At 41.8% G+C, this 21,503-nt stretch overlaps 1 protein-coding gene and 1 long non-coding RNA gene across 3 annotated transcripts; one reads left to right on the plus strand and one right to left on the minus strand.

The window, feature by feature from the left end:
* Positions 1-8,805: 8,805 nt before the first annotated feature.
* LOC128766135 (uncharacterized) lies at positions 8,806-10,461 on the plus strand. Its single transcript, XR_008415961.1, has 4 exons — positions 8,806-9,239; positions 9,400-9,592; positions 9,731-9,867; positions 10,049-10,461. It is a non-coding gene; the product is annotated as an uncharacterized LOC128766135 (long non-coding RNA).
* A 1,361-nt stretch (positions 10,462-11,822) lies between these two features.
* On the minus strand, positions 11,823-20,896 carry cnot11 (CCR4-NOT transcription complex, subunit 11). 2 transcript variants are annotated; one of them, XM_053877856.1, is made up of 8 exons: positions 20,345-20,896; positions 19,512-19,676; positions 18,292-18,444; positions 15,625-15,827; positions 15,328-15,530; positions 13,277-13,373; positions 12,007-12,215; positions 11,823-11,920 (listed from the first exon to the last, which is right to left on the minus strand). In XM_053877856.1, exons 1-7 carry the CDS (start codon positions 20,661-20,663, stop codon positions 12,018-12,020), a joined length of 1,338 nt encoding a protein of 445 aa, XP_053733831.1. In that variant the 5' UTR covers positions 20,664-20,896; the 3' UTR covers positions 11,823-11,920; positions 12,007-12,017. The 2 variants fall into 2 exon arrangements, with proteins under 2 accessions (XP_053733831.1, XP_053733830.1); XM_053877855.1 differs by having other exon boundaries at positions 11,846-12,215; positions 20,345-20,895.
* Positions 20,897-21,503: the final 607 nt, after the last annotated feature.

Here is a 21,503-nt window from a genome sequence, read left to right on the forward strand (position 1 = left end):
AACTTTTTTGGAATTTTGGATAGATATCCACTCACAATGTGACTCAATGTGAGGGCAGAAACTTCAGCCCATAAACTTTCCCCTACTCTGCTGCTCTATCGTCATGGCAACGCTCCCCCTGAATCAAATTTAAATCAGCATAATCAAAAAATATTTTTAGACGGCATTGACATACCTTATATCCCTGACAAGGTTAGAGAAGGGCTGGAAACTGAACTGACAATTGAAGAATTGGCCAATGCAATAGACAATATGAAATCTGGTAAAGCAGCAGGTCCTGACGGTCTGCCATTGGATATTTACAAGAAGTTTAAAACTCAACTGTTACCCCCTCTGTTTGACATGATATTGGAGTCATTTCAAAATGGCATGCTCCCAACATCATTAAAAGAAGCCATGATTATATTACTTCCAAAGCCTGGAAAGCCTAATAATAAATGTGAAAATTTTAGACCAGTCAGCCTTCTGAATGCAGATGTTAAAATATTGTGTAAAGCTCTTGCGAAGCGATTAGAAGTGGTTTTACCGGATATTATTAATAATGATCAAAACTGGTTTATTAAGGGTCGACAGGGATTCCACAATGTCAGGAGAGTTCTGAATATACTCTATAGTCAGAGCGATCAGACACTGCATTTTTATAACTTGATGCTGAAAAAGCATTCGACAGGGTTGAATGGTCTTATTTTTTGACATACTTAAACGCTTTGGTTTTGGACAGGTTTTCATAAAGTGGGTGAAATTGTTGTACACAGATCCAAAGGCAGAAATTCTTACAAACAATACAATATAAAAGCCAGTAGGGATTGAGACAGGATGCCGACAAGGCTGCCCTCAGTCACCATTGCTTTTCACACTTGCTTGGCTTTGGCCGTAAAACAGATCACCGTATTGCTTTAGCTTTGTTTTTCGGAAGCGAAGCGCATGATCGCACTGAAGTGGAAATGTGTAAATCCTCCAAGTATTCAAAACTGGTTAACTGTACTGAGCTTCTGTGTTGCCATGGAAAAGATGTCTTTTTTGATCAAAGGGAAGGAAAGTGTTTTCAAAGGGATTTGGGGTTCATTTCTTGAATATCTCAAACATAGAAATCTAGACTAATGTGGACTGATGTTAAGAGATCCTCTTGCCCTTTGCAACTTGATGCTTGTTACATGCAACTATATATACAAGACGGACATTGGACGTAAAGTAAGCAAATGATTGTTTTTGTATTTTATTTTATTGTAATTCTGTATTTTCTTTTTTTTTCTTCTTATCCACTTTTTTTTTGTAAATAGGTTATATAAATAATAGTTGGGTTTTTTGTCACACAGCCGAGATCTTCAATGTGTATGTGCATTTATATGATTATTATTGTGGCTGATATAAATGAATAAAAATATTGGAAAAAAAAAAGAGATTTATGGATGTGGTGAAGGAGGACATGAGGTTTGTAGGTTTGAGAGAAGAGGAAGCAGAGGACAGGGTGAGATGGAGGAGGATGATCCGCTGTGGCAACCCCTGAAGGGAGAAGCTGAAAGGAAAAGAAGTTTTGTAGTTGATGGCACGGGTAACTCGATAACCAAGGAATGCTATGTCACTCAGGCAAAACTGGCACTTGCTGTGTTTCAAGGTGAGGCCTGCTGCTTCGAGTATGTCCAAAGCCTCTTTTAGGTCCTGTAGATGTTGTTTGAAGGTTGATGAAGTGATCGCTATATGATCGAAATAGACACATGGCACGTGACTTGTAGATGAGTCCAATCCAGCTAACGCAGAGTTCATCAACCTTTGAAAGGTTGCAGGGCAAGTTCGGGGAGCACTTCTGAAATGACACAGGCCACAATGTGTAACTGCTGTCTAGTGTCTTTGGTCTGGACTCTTAAGAAACAGCAACTTCTTACCACATCTAAAGTAGAACTTCCCACAGGACAGGAAGTCGAGAGATTTGTCTACTCTTTGTAGTGTGTAGCTGTCTACAATCGTGAGCTAGTTGAGTACCCTGTAATCCACACACAATTTTGTTTCAAATAGTGATTTTGTCACAAGGACCACTGGGGCGGCCCATGGTCCTGATGCAGGCTTGATGATGTCACTCTTTAACAGCTTGTTGATCTGAGTCACAATTATTTGTTTCTCACCTGGAGATGTCCCGTATGGAGGCAGCCTTATGGGCTTCACATCTCTAGTGTTGAGGACATGTTCTGCCAATGAGGCATGACAGAGATCACCGTCAAAGAGTACACTGTAACTTTCAAGCAACTCTATAAGTACACATTTTTGTTGATTCTCCAGATTCTCCAGACTCGATTGTGTCATGTTATGACCGAGCAGACATGAAATGACCGAGCTCTCATGGTAAAACCAATGACTGAATTAGCATGTGTTCCATACAGCATATTCAGCATGAGTGCTACAAAAGTAGTGAGAGGCTTGCTATGACTCTGGTACCAATCTAAGATGTCTCTCAACACGCTCCTGATAGTCTGATGATTGGACGGCCACTCTGAAAAACTAGCTAAAATCAGACCAAGAGCTGACATGGGAACTTGGGATATTTAACCATATTTTTGGTTCTTTCGTGAGAAAGTGTGGGAGTTCTTTCAGAATTTGTGTTCAAGGGATGTTCTGTATGTATTAATGGTCTGAAGCTACTCTACTCAAACATAATCATCTTAGAACAGTCACAGTCATTGGGCTGGGTCGGGAACCAGCAACATTGGGACAGAATTATTATTTGTGTGGCCTGCTAAACTAGATAGTCAGGTAATAAAGGCCATCTATTGATCTATAAGCTCTAACCCACTTCAAGTGTAATAAGATTACAAAGTCGCCACTTAGTGACCTACAGGTGCAATGGCAGGTGAACAAATGACAATATTGAAACTTTTGATGGGCATATTTATTGTGATCATTTAGATTATAAACTATATGTTTCGCAGTGCAAAATAATCTTTTACAGAACTCTTTTACAGAACACTCAGTAGTAGCAGGAACAAACACTAGTACCAAACTGATGCTGATGGTCATCTCAACAGCAACACAACTACACCAACTGGAAACATGAACTGCAGTGACAACTCCACAGCTGCGATAGGCAGCATGTCTTCCACAACATACTTCGCTGCTACTAGTATGTTCAACTGCTTCTGAGATAAAGGCTGTGAAACAGGCGTCCTGAAGTCAAGCTACTGCTGTTTGGCTGCAGTGGCTTCTCCTGTGACGTCAGACCAGCGAACCTTTGCAGCGTCTGCTTTGGGGCTCTTTTCCCACCAGCTTGGTCCATCGATGCGTGCACTTTCTGAAGATGTTACGCTAGATTGGTGATGTTACGCTTGTTTTACACGTGCACAGTGGGTCTTTTACAGCAAAAAAAGTAAAAATTATGAGAATATAACCACAATAAAAATCTCACACCTGGACCGTCATCAATTGCAGCCATGCATCACATGACTATGTGGGCTTCACATCCACCACGGAAGCTTTTACTGCGTATTATGGACACTGCTGTTTAAACTTTTTAAAGAGTTGTGAATGTGAAGTAACGAGCATGGTTAAATCACAGTAATGATAAACGTGTTGGCAATTTTGGCAAAGGAATGCGTTATGACACACGTTATTACAGAAGATAACGTAGTTCCTAATGCGTTACTTAACGCGTTAGTCCCAACACTGGTCTTATGTAACAAGATGAATTACTGGCTGTCATGAGAAGAGACGTGCCGTGTTGGTTTGTATGATTTATTTGTCACAACAGCTCACAGGTGGCACACGGGGATTTCTGCCAAAAAAAAATAAAATAAAAAGCAACCACAAAAATAAAAAATAAACATCAAAACCATATCCCTTCCCTCCCTTTACTTACGTCAGTTGAGAGTTTAGTTTCCCATCTTTAGACATCACACAGCACAAATAGTTTAAGGACACAAAAGTTAATAATTAAACAAAGCTGGATGTTGGGATCATACCGTTATAAAAATATAAACATATCTAGAGTAATGTGATGTTCAATACAGATTGGACAAATAATGACGTTCAATGGTACAGATTATAGTGTCTTGAGGTTCTCAAAATACAAGACAAAAGGTCTCCAAAAAATGTGGAATTTTTCTGGAGAACGGCTCACAGAATAGCGGATCTTTTCGAGGCTTAGACACGACATGACATATCTCAACCATTGAGCATGTGTGGTTGGGGAAGCATATCTCCACTCAGCAATATAGCACGCCTGGCCAGAAGCAAAGAAAATGAAAGCATTCTTCTTTTGTTGGTAGTAAATCTTGCATCTTCATCTGAGGTGCCAAACAGAGCCAGCAAAGGATCAGGGTCAATGTTTACGTTGATAATTGTGGACAGTGTATGAAAGATGGATTTCCGAAAAGACTCTAAACTGGGGCACGTCCAAAACATGTGGACAAGATTGGCCTCCTCTCCCTTATATCTATCACACTGAGAATCAACTTCTTCATAAAACCTTGCTAGTTTAGATTTCGGCATGTGGGCACGGTGTACAACCTTGAACTGTATTAGGCAATGTCGGGCACAGAATGAGGTTTCGTTCACAAGACCAAGGATAGACTCCCAGGTGTCTTCAGGGATGGAGATATTTAGGTCCTCTTCCAATGCACTTTTTATATTTTGTGTTGGTGTTTTCCTCATATCACTGAGTTTATTGTATATAATTGATATCAGGTGCTTTCTGGATGGGTGTAAATTCAAAATGACATCAACCAAATTGTCATCTGATGATATGGGGAAACTTAATTAAAAAATTAATTTAATAAAATGTCTGACTTGTAGGAATCTATAAAAGTGTGCCTTTCCGAGACCAAATTTTTCTGATAATTGTCCAAACGATGCAAATTGATTTGCTTTGACAACATCTCTGAACTTTGTGATACCGTGATACCTGTGCCATTCTTGAAATGCAATATCTGACATCGATGGTTGGAACAGATGATTAGAAAGAAGTGGACCCGACAGAGAAAAATCATTCAGACCAAAGTATTTCCCGAATTGGACCCAAATTCTTAATGTATGGCGTACAACCAGATAATCTGTCAGAGTGCTTTGTGGTAATGGAATGATGAGGAGAGGAGAGCAGGCAGAGAAAGATACTTCATACACTTGAACTCCATCTCCACCCAAAGTGGGAGATCTTCCTTATTATGGGAATTTGACCAAAATGTGACACAACGCAAATTAGCTGACCAGTAATAAAACTGAATATTTGGAAGAACCAGTCCACCATTAGCCTTGGATTTTGTAAATGAAATTTGTTTAACCGAGGTTGTTTGCCTTTCCATATATACGAGGATATGACGGAGTCTACTGAGTCAAAAAAGGATTTGGTGATGAAAGTAGGTATGGTTTGAAAGATTACAGAAATTTGGGAAGTATGTTCATTTTAATGGAGTTAATTCGGCCAATGAGAGTGGTAGATAGAGGCGACCAGTGATTGAGGCTCTTCTTTACATGATATAGCAACTTAAGGAAGCTCTTTGTGTTTTCTTGTTACTATAGTGCCAAGATACGTAAACTGGTTAACAATCTTGAATGGAAGATTTAAATTATTTATTATTTCATTACCGTTAATAGGAAGAAGCTCACTTTTGTCTGTTTAATTTATAACCAGAAAATTGACTACATTTTTGGAGTAGCAACATAAAGGGCTGAATAGAACAATCTAGGTCAGAGATGTAGACCAGTAGGTCATCCGCATATAATGAGACCTTGTGTTCAACACCATTCCTCCATATCCCTGATATGTCTTTGCAGCTACATAGGGCGATGGCTAATGGTGCAAGAGCTAGATCAAATAATAATGGGCTGAGTGGGCAACCCTGTCGTGTTCCCCGCTGGAATTGAAAGGGTTCCGACTGTTTGGCCATTAGTTAAGAAAGAGGCAGTTGGGCACAAGCAAAGTATCTTAATCCAAGAAATAAAGTTTCTTCCAAAACCAAAATTCTGTAATACTACAAAAAGGTATTTCCATTCAACGCGATCGAACACTTTCTCTGCATCTAAGGAGAGCACGCACTCTGACACATTTACAGTAGGAGAATACAGGATGTTAAAAAGACTGGTATTAAAACAGGAATAGCGGTTTTTAATGAAGCCTGTTTGATCCACACAAACAATTGTGGGTAGGACCTTTTCCATCAACATTCAACAGGGATATTGGCCTGTAAGCGGTGCACTGAATTGGATCTGTGCCCTTTTTGGCAATGAGGGTGACAAATGCCTCATACAACGATGCTGGTAATTTGCCATTATCAAAGGACTCAGACAGTACCGAATGTAGTTGTGGAACGAGTAGTGTGGAGAACTTCTTAAAGAATTCTGCTGGAAAACCGTCAGGACCAGGGGATTTTCCTGACTGCAGAGTGGAAATTGCTGTGGTTATTTCCTCCTGAGTTATAGGCTCCTCTAGTCTGCTCGTTTTCAGTTGAAAGAGTAGGAATGTTTAGGTTATGCAGAAAACTATGCAAAGAAGTATCATTATTTAGTAGATTTGAGGAGTAGAGTTGACTATAAAAATGTCTGAATGTATCATTGATTTAATCTGAAGTGATAGTTCCATCCTCCTTTTTTTATTTTTGAGATCAGCTGTTTTACATTTGTTTCAAAGAATATGATGATATGAGTCTCCAGGAACTTAAAATAAAATGATCGTCAGACAGTAATGTTGGATTAAATCGCCAATGTTTTCTAATTTGTGGACAACCAGGTAGGTGTACTGACATTGTGACAGGACCATGGTCTGATATCACTATACTATGGTAGTTACAAGACGTCACAGAATTAATGAGCCGATTGTCAACAAGAAAATAGTCAATTCGAGAATAGGTCTGGTGAACATGTGAGAAGAAAGAGTATTCCTTTTTAGTTGGATAGAGAGAACGCCATACATCAGAAACTCCATAATCGGAGAGAAAGGTCTTCATTAATAAGGCACATTTGCCCACAGTGGAAAGGTTATGAGAAGATCTATCTAGGTTAGGGTCAAGCCAACAGTTTAGGTCACCACCTAGTATCAGCGAATAAACAGTAAGATCTGGCAGAGAAGAAAAAAGACGCTCAAAAAAACCTACACCGTCTACATTAGGTGCATACACATTGACAAGTGCTCAAATGAAGTACTCTGACTTATCAAAATGGAAACTCCTCTGGCCTTAGCCGTGAAGGTTGAGTGATAATGCTGACCCGCCCATTTGGACATAGAACCTCGTATGTGTGTTTCCTGTAGAAAAACAAGTGAGGACTTCAAATGTTTGATGTGTGAGAACACTGTCCTCCTCTTTACAGGATGATTTAACCCTTTGACATTCCAGCTGAAAAAAGTTAGTGGACTATCCATCACCCTTCACTTGATGCGGGTATTGGTGTCCAAATATAAAATATGGTTTGGGCTGGGTGATATTTAATTCAGATTCCCCGATAATTGAGTTAGGCGAAGTTCAAAGTTAAACAAAAAGTTTAATCCACTTATAATAAATCTAGATTTTCATTGTTCTAACGCTTTTTAATTTTTGCCCAGTGAGCGCTTAAGATTGGAGTGGAGCAGAGAAGGAGAGATAAGTTTGAGGATTCGTTTGTAATCTACAATTGTGGCCAAACGGTGCAACGCAGAAACATGAACATCTCCAGTTTTGTAGTCAAACTTGTCCTCTCCTGTAAAATGTGCTGAGAATTAGTGTAGCACAGAATTTGCGTGACAGTTGAAAACGCAGAGCAAAACCAATTTTTGGCTCCATTGAAAATACATTGAGCCGAGAAGCAGTTACTCAACAATCCTGGAAAAAGTTTTTTTCATCTCGTCATCTTGGCAAAGCCATAGACATGCACACACATGAAATTCGGTTGGAGATAAGTTAGAGACGAAAGCCTCAGGATTCTCTTGGTGTGCCAATTTTTTCGCTATCTGCTACGGTTTTCAGGATACCGGAGATAAAGCCGTTCAGGAGTAACAAAATCTGGCCACTCTAGAGCACAATGACTTGGAACTTTTGTGAGAGAGAGGGGGAGCGTTGCCATGACGATAGAGCAGCAGAGTAGGGGAAAGTTTATGGGCTGAAGTTTCTGCCCTCACATTGAGAAAGGAGCCCAGCTCGTCTCCAGGACCCAGAGAGGTGCAGGTCGGATCAGAGCCGACTCTTCTCACCCTGGTCATGGACTGTTTGTCCCTCTTACCTCTGGCAGGAGCCTGCGGTCGATCCAGACCAGAACCTCCTGTTACAGGAACAGCTTCTTTCCCTCGGCCGTCAAGACTGTTGAATTCGTGATCAGCCTGTGTAGTTTATTTTATTTAATTTATTTTTTGTCAGCACTTTATTCAAAAGCACTTATCTCGTTGGTGGGATCCCCACTGACCATGGCAGTAAATTTTATTCTGATTCTGAAACAGAAAACAACTACAACACATCGACAAGACATTGCTGACATCAGCATACCCTGGTTACATGATACTACGTTGTCCTCATGTGGTGCTAATAAACAACAGCTAACTATTTAAATACAATAAATGCCTACCACATACTTCTACATACAAAAAAAAAAAAAAAAAAAACACCTACAAAATGAACTCAATCACGAAACAGGAAGAAATATTGAGTTACTACCTGGTGTATAAAGCAAAGGATATGAGGACTCAACCACGATGGCACCACTCACTTAGCTTCAGACAGAATGAGGCATCACGGCAGAGCACTCACCTTCGCAACGCCACCAGACAAAACAGATCAAAACTGGATACGTTTTCACATATGCATTGTTCTAGAGGTGTGTTGGTGACGCTTTAAACTAGCACTGAAGGTCAAGTACTCCACTCAGCAGCTCACCATACGTACGTACAGACCAAACGCGACTTCCGCGAGCGACACGACTGATTTGCATAGAAAGTCAATGGGGTTGGGCGACTGACGGCGACCAGCGGCGACCAACATGGCAGCGACACGACTGGGGTGTGCAACGCTACAAGATTTGAGCTACATACGGCGACTCCGGCTACTCAAGACGACACAACTGGGGTACAGCGACAGTCGCAGAAGTTCACCACCTGCGGAGCGTTGACCAATCAGAGACCAGATCCGCGAGTGACGTGTCCCGGCGGAGGAGAAGCAAATCGCTGCGGTTGTTTACAAGCAGACTTTCCGCCGTCCTGAGAGTGGCTCAAATCGTGCATTTTTTAATTTCCACCGGAACATAAATAGGAAGAATCTTGTCCGGAGGGAAAGTTCGCCACAACGGTGGCGTTCCTGGTGAGTTGAGACCTTTATTTACGTAAGTTTACTAAAGTTATGTTCGCCTAAACGCAATGTCCACCGAGTTTACGAGGCGAATGCACCGCTGCGACGGTAGAAACTACGTATGTATGGTGACGAGATAAATAAGTACTGTTTCTGATTTAATTAAATTCAGATGAGACGTCCTGAAGGGTCTGTTTATATGAGGGGAGGACGGTGACCGAGGAGCGGAGTGGTCAGCGGCATCTACTGTAGTGCCGTGAAGTGACCGTTCTTCACCGTCCTCTCTCTTCTGGAGCCCTTCATCTCCAAGAGAGACCTCGGCCAACATGACTGGAGAGGCAGCAGCAGCTGCAGCAAGGTAGCAGGTAGGTTTGCACGTTCATTTAGTGGGGACATTCTGAATACTAGATTAATATATGAATATAAAAATGTATGTAGCTTTCTGTATAGCTTTTTTCTGTATAGCTTGTACAATAATGTAATCACACTATGCTGTCATTAAGGAGAGGAGGAGGATGGATCCACTCATGATGTTGGTGATGATGATGAGGAGGAGGATGGACCTTCCTCTGCCTCACCTGGTGCTGCTGCGTCTCCTCCACCTGCCACTGTCCCCTCCTCATCCACTGCTGCTCCTGATGTATGTAGAAATATTTAATATTTAATATTTAATTTAATTAAATGTTATTGTTCTACATCATTCAAGCACTGTCATAGTGACATGACTTGCTTTAGGTTAACTATTGCTGTCCTATACAGATTTTATTTATTCGTACTCATCACTATGGCATGTAATTGAACTCAACTTTCATTATGTGCAGGACACTGAAGGAAGAGAGCTACAGAGGAAGGGGTCCCCCGATGCTGAAGCTGAGCTCAAACATCTACTAATGTACTCCCTCCACACACCCAGCTCAGAAGAAGGGACAGTTTTCAAGGTCCTCGTTCCTTCCAGGTTCCACATAAATTTAAAATGTACATGTTACTTTACCAAGCAAAACAACAGCTGACTGAAATCATTTGGACCCTTCATTTATTTTCTTTGTAGCCACAGTTTCATTAAGGAACCGGATGCCGCCCCACTTCCTCCGCCTCTCTTGACCCTCGTCCCTCTGAGGAAGATCCTTCAAAACACACCTACGTAGTTCACTTCAAGTTTGACTGTGATTCTGTGTGTATTGAATGAGTATAAATGAATGGGGTTACTTTATTTTTGCAAATAAAGTGTTTGACAATGAACATTTCTTTTTGTGAAATATGGATTCACTGAAAAAAATAAAATCAAAAGCACTTTGCAAAATATCAACAAATTGAGTTGAACACAGCTTTGTTTTATTGCAGAGATGAAATATACATGCAAGAACCTATGCTTTGTTAAAATAGGTGGCTGACTCTTGAATGAGCAATTGTGTTGCACTGATAAATTTTTTTTCCAAAAAGGAGAAGCCTCATCTTCAACAAAAACATATGTGGTCGGTGCCGTGGTCCTCTGGTCAGCTACTGGAAGTGGACGGTCACCAACACTGAAGCAGTTGGTGATGAGTCTCCTGTTACCGAAGATCTGCAAAATATAAACCATACATGGATATGTAAACATATATATGTTGGTGATAATTTAACAAAGTATATATCAACCATACAACAGTGCATCTAGGATAAATTGTTTAATCACAATGCATTTAACTGTTGCATTCATTGATTACCACAAAGTGGCGCTCACTGAAAAGACTTAGTGTACAAATTATTGACGATGACAGATTATATATCTCCGAAAATTACTTCAAGCATACAGCAGATACGACCGCGGAGTTCATGAACTGATGACAGTTCAGAAAGACTTGGACACAAGTCGCCGTACATAACTACACATAGAGTTGCTTACCGAAGACAGACGTTCGCCAGAGGACAGACCGCGGCACTTGGTGTCCTGTATTCGGCCACTGATCCGGACCAACAGGTCGTCCAACTCGCGGCGGTTCCGCCTGAAGTACCGCACGAAGCGGCCGTATCCCGGTGACGCTGCTGGAGCAGGAAGTTAAATTCACCAGTGTGAGCGGCTCTGGCGAATGCTACGAAACGAGAGACGTCTCTTTTTCCATGTTTTCAATTTATAAGTAGCGATAGTTTGAGCACCGGCTCCGCCATCTTCAATCCACCGTCCACAACAACTTGAGACCACGCCCTCCGGCGACTGACCTACTTTCGATCCGGACAGGTGGCGACTAATGACGACTTGAGCAAGCTACCTGCTGCTGACGACTGGCGTTACAGCGACAGAAATGTCGCGTTCGGTGTGTACTTTGTACATCGTCTTTGATTACTTTGTGTCTGTGAAAACGTTTTTTTGATATGTTTTCGTCATAGTTAAAGTTGGAAGTTGAAAATCAGTCTGATAGCAACGAGAACTGTTGATCAGTCATCTTGTCAGAATGCTTCCCTCGCCAGGTCTGCTGGGAATTTCGAACAGCTAGAAAATGAGCGATTAATTTATTAGGTGGTCTGGAGAACTTAAATTATTAGGTATGAATCAGGAGACATGGCAAATAAAACATTGATTTTTGTAAACATTTATTCATCAAAAATAAATGCAGAAAATTACAAATCAAATCCATTAAAAACATAATTCACAAAAATCTGTTTTTGAAAAAAACATCAAGGAAAATCCTGCACCAGAAGTGTTCATCCAAATATGTCTAAATGGGAAAATAGAAAGTGGGAATGGAAGAGGAGGGTCAGTGGTGCCTCCCATTCCTGATTGGTGGTTATAGTGTTGCTGTACCTGTGGAGTGATTATTTGGCAGGTCTTGCCTCAGCAGGGCTGTCTCCAGTGTCTAGAGTCTTGAGAAGGCGAAATAGTCCAGCTGCCTCGCGGATGCGACTGAACTCGATGCAGAAAGCCTGGACCTCGATGAAAAGGTCTTGCACATTGATGATCTTGTTCCGAATGAGGGACTGAAGGAAAACACAGACCAGCCGAACTAGACGGTTCTGTGAAATAATTTGACATGATTAGTGCATTGGACTACAGTAAGATTGTCAAAAATATTCAAATGCCATACCTGGGCACAATACCAATATAGAATTCAAGATCCCATCCACATGATTTTTTTTTTCCAGATAGCAATAGGACTTGACAAAACCGCAATGCATTGTAGACCAACTGGAGAGTCTGTTTACAACACCGTCACCAGCTCTGTGCACTGTTCGTTTGTTGAGTCTGTTTTGAGTGCTTCAGAAAAACACTGGTTTGCGGTTCCCGTCTCATTAAAGGAGGAAGAGGCAAGGGCTCATTCAACACGGCGTGTTCACGGCAGTTTTGACTGGAAAGTTTGAATAAACAAGCTCTGAATCAAAGCAGTTGTGTTGCTGTTACATAAGTAATGCCACTAATGTTCGCAAAGCTAACTTCAAAATGGCCCATATCTCTCTGGGACTGGTTTTGAGTTTGTTGAAGGTTTTTTGACATTTAGTGTTCATAACGCAAAAATGTCAAACTACGATATGTTTGTGAAATGGAAATACAAATTTTAAATTTGAACAACTAAAAATGCTGGACAATCCACTATGTGTGTTGTAATTAAAAGCAATGCCGTCAGTGTGTCGATAATAACAGATCACATGTGACAACCGGCACTCTGATGAAACCCCACTGTTTGTGATGTGTCCGCTCCTCCCTACTCACTGCTCACTCAGCAGCAGCATGTCTGCTGTGGAGGTACTATCAATCTTTTAATCTGTCATTTAAAGTTCGCATCCTGCAGCACATGCACAGAAAATGCTGTACAGGGAAACATGTTTAAATTAATAACGCCTTTAAAGTAAGAGCACTTGATGGAGAATCATATATCTACACTTAACTATTGTATTTAAACATAAATAAATGAGGGCGTTTGAGACAAACTCCACTAATATGTTGGTGCAACTAATGACAACACATTACGCACAATAGTGCAACCACAACAAAAAAGTTAGTCTGCAGCCCTGTATGGAGTCAAAAGTTGACACTCAAAAGAGAACTCATCTCACCATCAGTCTCTAAAAGGGTGTACCTGCATGTACTTGTCTTTGATTTGCTCACAAGTGGAAATACAGTTGGTGATGTAAAGGTGGATGAACTCTGCAGGCAAGTCCACTGCTGTGGTCAGTCTGCGGAGGAAAAGAGGACAAGGTCAAACCAAACATAGCGATTACCAGCAAACGTCATGCAAATTCTTGCAAAGAAATGGAGATGGAGATATTCAGTGTCATGCAGTTATCCTGGCCTGCCCGGAAGAGATTGCAGATGTACCATCTTTGATCAGCTCACATGCAGTATGAAATGCTCCAGCTGCGTAGCCAGGAAAATGACTCAGATCCGGAAGTCTTTTCATGACATTGTCATTTCAACGTGGTTAAGTTCCAGCAGTACAAGGATTTTTAAACATTAGATATCCGCTTTTTCCTTGATTGCCCAGTAGGGATGGGCAATATGATATCGTTCATGACATAGAGCCAAAAACAATCTCGACAATTAATGTGTGAATTTTGCACATCACGAGAAATACGCTAAACACACGGTTCATTTGCTGGATCAAACTTGCACACATGAACACGTTGAGACCGTGTTGGCGTACCGCGCTCTTCAGCTCTGTGGCGTTTGACAGCCAACACCGGTGCATGATAGTTGTAGAGACTTTGGTTCACGATGGTAGTTTTAAACTAATTCTTTAACTCAGCAAACCTTTGACATTGATCGACCCCGACTCTCTGGATCGGTGTTTGTTTATTAGCTCGAGTGTTCCTAGTATGTTTTCTGATGCGGCCGTCTGCCTTGGTTCATATCAACACATGCTAGTCTCCCGCTCAGCCAAACACCATGGTGAAAATAGTTGGACGTTTGACGGACGCCGCTCCAGTATTGGCGGCGGCATCTTGGTCCGTGTCCCAGTTCATTGATCATGGACACACTCTCACAGGCAGCGTTATTGCTACAACCTGGCACAATCAACAAATTCTAAAACAGTCAAGTATAACTGACATAATAAAACATGCCAATGAAAGACATCCATTCTCGGAGGGAGAATAGTGAAATATATATATATTAGTGCTGTCAATTTAAGGCGTTAATTAAATTAATTAATTATGCCGCAATTTAACACGTTAAAAAATGTAACGCAATTAATTATGAGTATCGACGGTGGCGAGCCAATGGTTGCACATTTGAATTTTGGCCCATTGAAGGACCCGTAGAGGCGTGTTATACTTCTATTATTCATTTTTGAATTGCTATATTGAGCTTAAGTGCCTATTTGAGACAGCCTTATTTTATTTCAGAATTGTATTTATTTAACAGAATCGCTGTATTTGTATTACATTTTTTAAAACAGCCTTATTTTATTTATTTAACTGTATTTCTGTTTGTTTTACATTTTTGAATAATGCACCTGGCCTAACTGGTTTGCGGATGTGCTTGAACTTTACTTTTGGATTTCATTTATGAAGCACAGTTCACCAATAAAACATTGGATTTCAAATCTTCTCTTCTTACTGTATTCAATTGATTACTCATGCACTATGATTTTTTAATATCCTAGAACTCAAATTCTTTATCAGGAGACCTTTAGCAGATATGACATAAAAATGCGATTAATTTGATTGATTAATTAATTACAAAATCATGTAATTAATCCTGTAATTAATTCAGTTTTTTTAATCGACTGGCACTAATATAAATATATATAACTGCGCTAGTCATGGGAGTCATGTGTCATGTCGCTAGTCATGTCAGCCAATATATTGTGGTGAAAAATAGTGTTTGTGCTGGACTTGAAAGGCATTCTGAGTGCTTACTTAGTCTTGGGTGTGTTATCAAATGTAATCTGCACCTCAATAGCTTTTGTAATGGCTTTGTTCCAGCAATGATATACTTCCACGTGTGTTACATGCTGAATGTGTGAGTCTTGATAGCCCTATAAAACCTCAATCTGGATGGACTGCATGTTTGCAGGAGAACTCGCTCAGACATTTCTATTACCTGAGACCTGACACTGAGAAATGCATCTGTTTCTGACAGTCCAATGGAGAATGATGCTGCTGTGGATAATGTGACTTTAGAGTGTACCTGTTGACCACCTCCATGGAATGCAGTGACATGTCCATGTTGACCAGCACAGAGAAATACTCTGTGATCTGGTTGCTCTGCATCAGTTTCAGCAGCACCTCGATGGCCACGAGCGGGTTGTTCTCCACTAGATCAGGGAGCTTAGCTGGAGTCAGGCCGATGTGGTACACCAACTTTGGGTCTTTCTCCAGCTCAGCCAGCAGCTACAAGAAAATTAGTATGGATTAATTCAGTTTCATGAAATAAATTCTAGAGTGATTGTCCTAGATACAGATTGAATGAAAAAAGAAGTGTCACCTGCGACAGCTGCTGGGATGACAGCACACTCTTGAAGGCCTTGGACATGATGAGTTTGATCTCACTGCCGGTGCTGTTCTTCACACACATAGATTGGTCCCACCGAATGCTGTGGTCTGGCTCAGTGGGATTGAGCCATGCGAGCTCATCCTCACACACATGTAGAGGAGGGGGAGGTCGGATGAACTCTGGTCTAAAATGACCTAAAAGCAAGGCAGCGCAAGTTATTGCCACGTAGTGTAATTGTTATCTTAAACTGAGCTTTTTCTGTCATGTTTCTTATACCCCAGGATGCTACATTTATGTTTGATTTTTCTTTCGCTGACATTTCGATTATTTTAATCATTTTTGATGATTTTAACAACCATTTTTCCATTCATTTCATCCCCAACAGAAACACTGCAGGAAAGGTTCAGCAAAACACTCAATTTAAAGACTCAATTTAAAAAGGTAACTTGTAACGGTCATCAATAATATTATTAGAATGAAGTTAATAGTGGACTTCACCTTCATCAAAAGTAAATAAGCCCTTATACAGCGAGAATTATATTAAATTTGCCAAGGTTTTAGGGACCAATAAAATATGCTATGCCTTATAGAGTAGCTTCCCTCTAGAGATAGCTCAGTACCTTTTTTCGTGGTGTCAGCAGTATCGTTATGTTTAACCAACTCAAGCTGCAAACACGAAATCTGATGTAGGTACTAAGCACAAGCAGATGGTTGACAGGTGCATTTATTCCAATACCACACTTTGGATCATACTTCTTCCTTCTTCTGCCGCTTATCCGGGGTCGGGTCGCAGAGGCAGCATTCGGAGCAGGGAAGCCCAAACTTCCCGGTCCGCACAAACCTCCTCCAGCTCCTCCCGGGGGACCCCGAGGCGTTCCCAGGCCAGACCGGAGACATAATCTCTCCAGCGAGTCCTGGGTCTTCCCCGGGGTCTCCTCCCGGTAGGACATACCCAGAACACCTCCCCAGGGAGGCGTCCAGGGGGCATCCGAATCAGATGCCCGAGCCACCTCAGCTGGTTCCTCTCGATGTGGAGGAGCAGCGGCTCCACCCCGAGCTCCTCCCGGATGACCGAACTCCTCACCCTATCTCTAAGGGTGCGCCCAGCCACCCTGCAGAGGAAACCCATCTCAGCCGCTTATATCCGCGATCTCATCCTTTCGGTCACTACCCAAAGCTCGTGACCATAGGTGAGGGTGGGAACGTAGATCGATCGGTAAATCGAGAGCTTCGTCTTGTGACTCAGCTCTCTCTTCACCACGACGGTCCGATACAGCGACCGCATCACTGCTGCCGCTGCACCAACCCATCTATCAATCTCACGCTCCCTTTTTCCCTCACTCGAGAACAAGACCCCGAGATACTTAAACTCCGTCACTTGAGGCAAGAACTCTCCACCAACCTGGAGAGAGCAAACCACCGTGTTCCGGTCGAGAACCATGGCCTCAGACTTGGAGGTGCTGATCCTCATCCCGGCCGCTTCACACTCGGCTGCAAACCGACCCAGCGCATGCTGAAGGTCCCGGTCCGATGAGGCCAGCAGAACAACATCGTCCGCAAATAGCAGAGATGAAATTCTGTGGTTCCCGAACCGGATCCCCTCCGACCCCTGGCTACGCCTGGAAATTCTGTCCATAAAAGTGATGAACAGAACCGGTGACAAAGGGCAGCCCTGGCGGAGACCAACATGCACCGGGAACAGGTCTGATTTACTGCCGGCAATGCGAACCATGCTCCTGCTCCGGTCATACACGGAGCGGACAGCCCCTAGCAGAGGGTCCCGCACCCCATATTCCCGGAGCACCCCTCACAGGACATCGCGAGGGACACGGTCGAACGCCTTCTCCAAATCCACAAAGCACATGTGGACTGGTTGGGCGAACTCCCATGAACCCTCGAGCACCCGATGGGGGGTATAGAGCTGGTCCAGTGTTCCACGACCGGGACGAAAACCACACTGTTCCTCCTGGATCTGAGGTTCATACTATATATATATATATATATAAAGATTTTACGAAAAAAAGTGATGTATTTTTTCCCTCTTATCAGTGCAAGCAAAGTGATTCACTGATGAATGACAATAATTTGTTTTTCCGTTAGAAATAGAGTGGAAGCGCAGCAAACAGATCAACAGCGACATACACCATCCAGCAGGTGTTTAAAGACACCTGCACTACAGACAGATAAGTTTAGATTTGAGTTAGACCTGTCACGATAATAAGCTAATAGATTTAATAATAAAAACGTGAACTTGATTATTTTGCTGGCCTCTATTAATTGCAATGTGTGTGTTCTGTTGTTCATTTCCTCATCCCACGTCTCCTATTGTTGCTGCAGCAGCTTGTGAGTGTTTCTCCAGTCCTATCCATAACTGCAGACAGGAGGGTGCACTCTGCATTACGCGCATTTTGGATAATAGTTTGCAAGGTTTCTGCTCAGCAAAGGTTAGAATAGACGGCTTCATCAGTTCATCATCAGTTCTGGATAGGAGACGAAACATTTTCTTTGACCATTACTAGTCTGGTTAACCTTTATTGTTATTCTGTTATTGGGATTACACCAGCGAAACTATTAAAGTCATTTAAAACGTCATGTCTACGAATAAAGGGTTAAAAAAATTTGAACATGATTAAAAGAGTCAAAAACAAGATAACTCACTCTCCAGAGGAGGTCGCGGCCCTGTCACCAAAGACTCAATGATTTGATTGGCCACAGAAATGTCGAACCCAGAGTTGGAAGAGTCCGGATCTGGGTCATTGAGGACACTGGGGAAGCTGGCCTTGCTTTGAGTGGGTAGTTCAGACTGACGTTCTGTGGACCAACGAAAGAGTAGGATTACAAAGTCTCCTGGGAAAATATCAGAATGTTGCCCTCGCTGACACACAAGAAAATGGAAAAAAAGCTGTTTTGTTCTCACACTTCTCTCTCTCACTCTTTGATATCATCTGCTGTGCTGAAAGAGCCACATGTGGCTCGTGAGTCACATGCAGTTCTTTCGACAAGGAGTCCGGCTCTTTGAAGAGCTCTCTAACACGATAGGTTGGAGTGCTATATACCGTCAGAACTAGTTTCTCAAGTTCCATTTTGGCCATCCTGTTTGGCCACCTCAACTAAATCAGCGTGTGCCATCACCCTCGACAGCAAGCTCAGCAACGGGGACTTCCCATGAAGCTCTGCAGCCCAGTCAACCAATCTCAGTTGTTGATCACTAAATCATGGAACAATCGAGCTTCATGCAGCCAAGATTGCTCCTTGTCACATCAGACCAGTGAAATTACATACATTTTATTGACATTGAAGTGTTTTTGACCATATATATTCTGATGTCTTCTTCTTCTTCTTCTTCCCACTTCTCTTCTGCTCCCAGAGCGTTGCGCTGCTCGGCTCAGCTGACCGGCTGTTGAGCCGGATCGATGTTACAGCCATCAACCACCGTGATTGGTTAACTGGACTGCCTAGCATCATGGGAACTGTTTAGTTCACTGTAACTGAGTTTATTATTGAGAGTGATAGGACCAATGCTGCTCTGATGGATGTCACATCACTGATGGCAGTAATGACTGGGTGGGGAGTACAGCAGTCACAGAATACATTCAGCATAATATAGATACCAACAGATGTCAACTGGTACAATCGACTTTGCGCACGGGGAATGTAACTTTACTGCTGTAAAAAATGTTTAAAAAAAAAAAAAACTCACTCTAAAATTGTTGGTATTCACTTTCCATTTCATTGTAATCAATATATATTAATATGGCTCTGATAGAATTACGTTTTAAAATGTGTGGGTTTTTCGTTTCTCTCAGTCAAAAAGGTTCCCGACCCCTGTGTTAAGAAGTTTGGGTTGTCTACTCGAGAAAGAAACGTCATAAATAGACCTGCAAGCGCTAGCTGCAACCCGCTGATGTCAATGGACTGAGGCATGTTCCCCACATCCATGCAAGAGACTTGTCTGGGAGTTTTCTTGAACAGGTCCCTGGGGGGAGCCAGCATAAGTTGGGAGAGGAAGAACTTCTCTGGCTGGGTGATGGGGGGCAGGAATCCTGGAAGCAAAGGAGACAAGAATAACACAAGAAGCTATTACCAACTAAATCCATGGTATTAGACAATACAGAAATTTGGGTGTATTTGAAAAAGATCCTCAAATCCATTCATAGTGCATTCTTCATGGCTGCTGTACAGTAGATGAACTGGGTGGCATGATCTGAATTCAAAATACTTCAATTGCACAGTCGTTCAAAATCAAAATAAATCTCTATTCCTTCATGTATTATCATGATCTTCATTCGGTGATTAAAAACTTTTCACCAGCAATTTCACAATAACGTATTCATCAGGATAAGAGTTAGTATTTTATGTACAATGAAAAATTGTAAGAATTAAATTGAAAAAAAGAAATTGGTTGAAAAAAAGTAATAAAAACTCACCTAAAATTGGAAATTAAACATTTTGTCAGCACTTCAATAAACGTAGACTTTATGACATATACATTTATGCCATTAAATGTAAGACTAAACTCTCGACCACGTGCCTTGAAAGGTAGAGACAACATTGAATTGTGCAGTTTTTCAGCAAAAGGCAACAAGCATCGACACCTGAACTGAGGCTGATTTGACTGATGAGCTCCCGACATAATGCGCTGATGTCAAGAGGTGCATAAAAGCCTTTAGGCAAATTCACCAGTCATCTGGGAAATCGGGTCCACACCTACCCAGAAGTACTTTCTCCTGGTCATCCAAGGCAGGTGCAGGGTTCAGCAGGTGGGCGAACACGGCGGCAAACGGGTTGGCAGCGAGCGGCTCAGTTCTGTACATCTCCCACAGAAGGTACAGGGCGGTGAGGCGCTGCGACGAGCTGGGAAGCAGGTCCGGCTGTTGGAGCAGCATGACTAGAACTGAACCTACCCTGAAATGATCCGCTTTGCCAAAATAATGATGGAAGTGGGTCGAGAGCGACTCGAAGGTGCTGGTGCAGGCCTCCTCCGAAATGATGCTGAGCAGATGGGATAGTTCCTTCGGTGCCAGCGCCATGGTCTCCACTCCGACACGTCCAAACTGTTCGTTTAATTGATGAGACTTATCCAACCATCAGCGGAGCTCAATAAATTAATCTCTCTCGGCGGTCACACGTAGGTTCCTATTTCAACCGCCCGGACTCGCCGGTCGTATAATTGCTCACTATGCAGCAAACTCTCAGAACTAGAATTTGGCGACTGTCGAATTGTACCCACAAGCCCTTGCAATCTTTTTCTCTACATTCACCAGCAAACGAGGTTTAAGGCGAACACTGCACCCTAGAGTCCAGGAGTGCGTTCTTCACTGATCAGACAGATCAAAGAATAATGGCTGCCCGTTCACCCTGTAAGTACCTCGTTCAGAAGAGTAACAACCGGGAAAAAACTACATGTTCCATTCAGGATTAAACTACGCATAAAGATATACAACAAAGTTGAAAATACAAAGAAAAGAAGACATTTGATAACGACAAAATACAATAAAATAATAATCGTAAATAACATACATATACATAAAAAAAACTAAAATAAACATTAAAGAAAAGGAAGAGAAAGAAAAAAGACGAGGGGAGCTGGGTTTTTTCAGTTAGATTGAGTTCATCAATAAAAGTTTCACAGCATGAGTTTCTCCATGAGTTTTAATGATGAAAAGTAATGACAAAACTCCTTATGAAAGATAAAAAACAAAGGTTTTATTTTCATAAATCCATGTTTATGGTGAACAGTTTTCCAAGAATGATAAGTGTATTAATAGCCAGATTGTGGGTTTTATTTTCCATTACCACTCCATGCAGGACATTCTCTCTTGGGAATTAACCAAACAAACCCTCCCAGAAAATCTTTATAAATTTACAGT

Source organism: Synchiropus splendidus, chromosome 10 (assembly GCF_027744825.2).
Source record: "Synchiropus splendidus isolate RoL2022-P1 chromosome 10, RoL_Sspl_1.0, whole genome shotgun sequence".
In the NCBI taxonomy this organism is placed as follows: Eukaryota; Metazoa; Chordata; class Actinopteri; order Syngnathiformes; family Callionymidae; genus Synchiropus; species Synchiropus splendidus.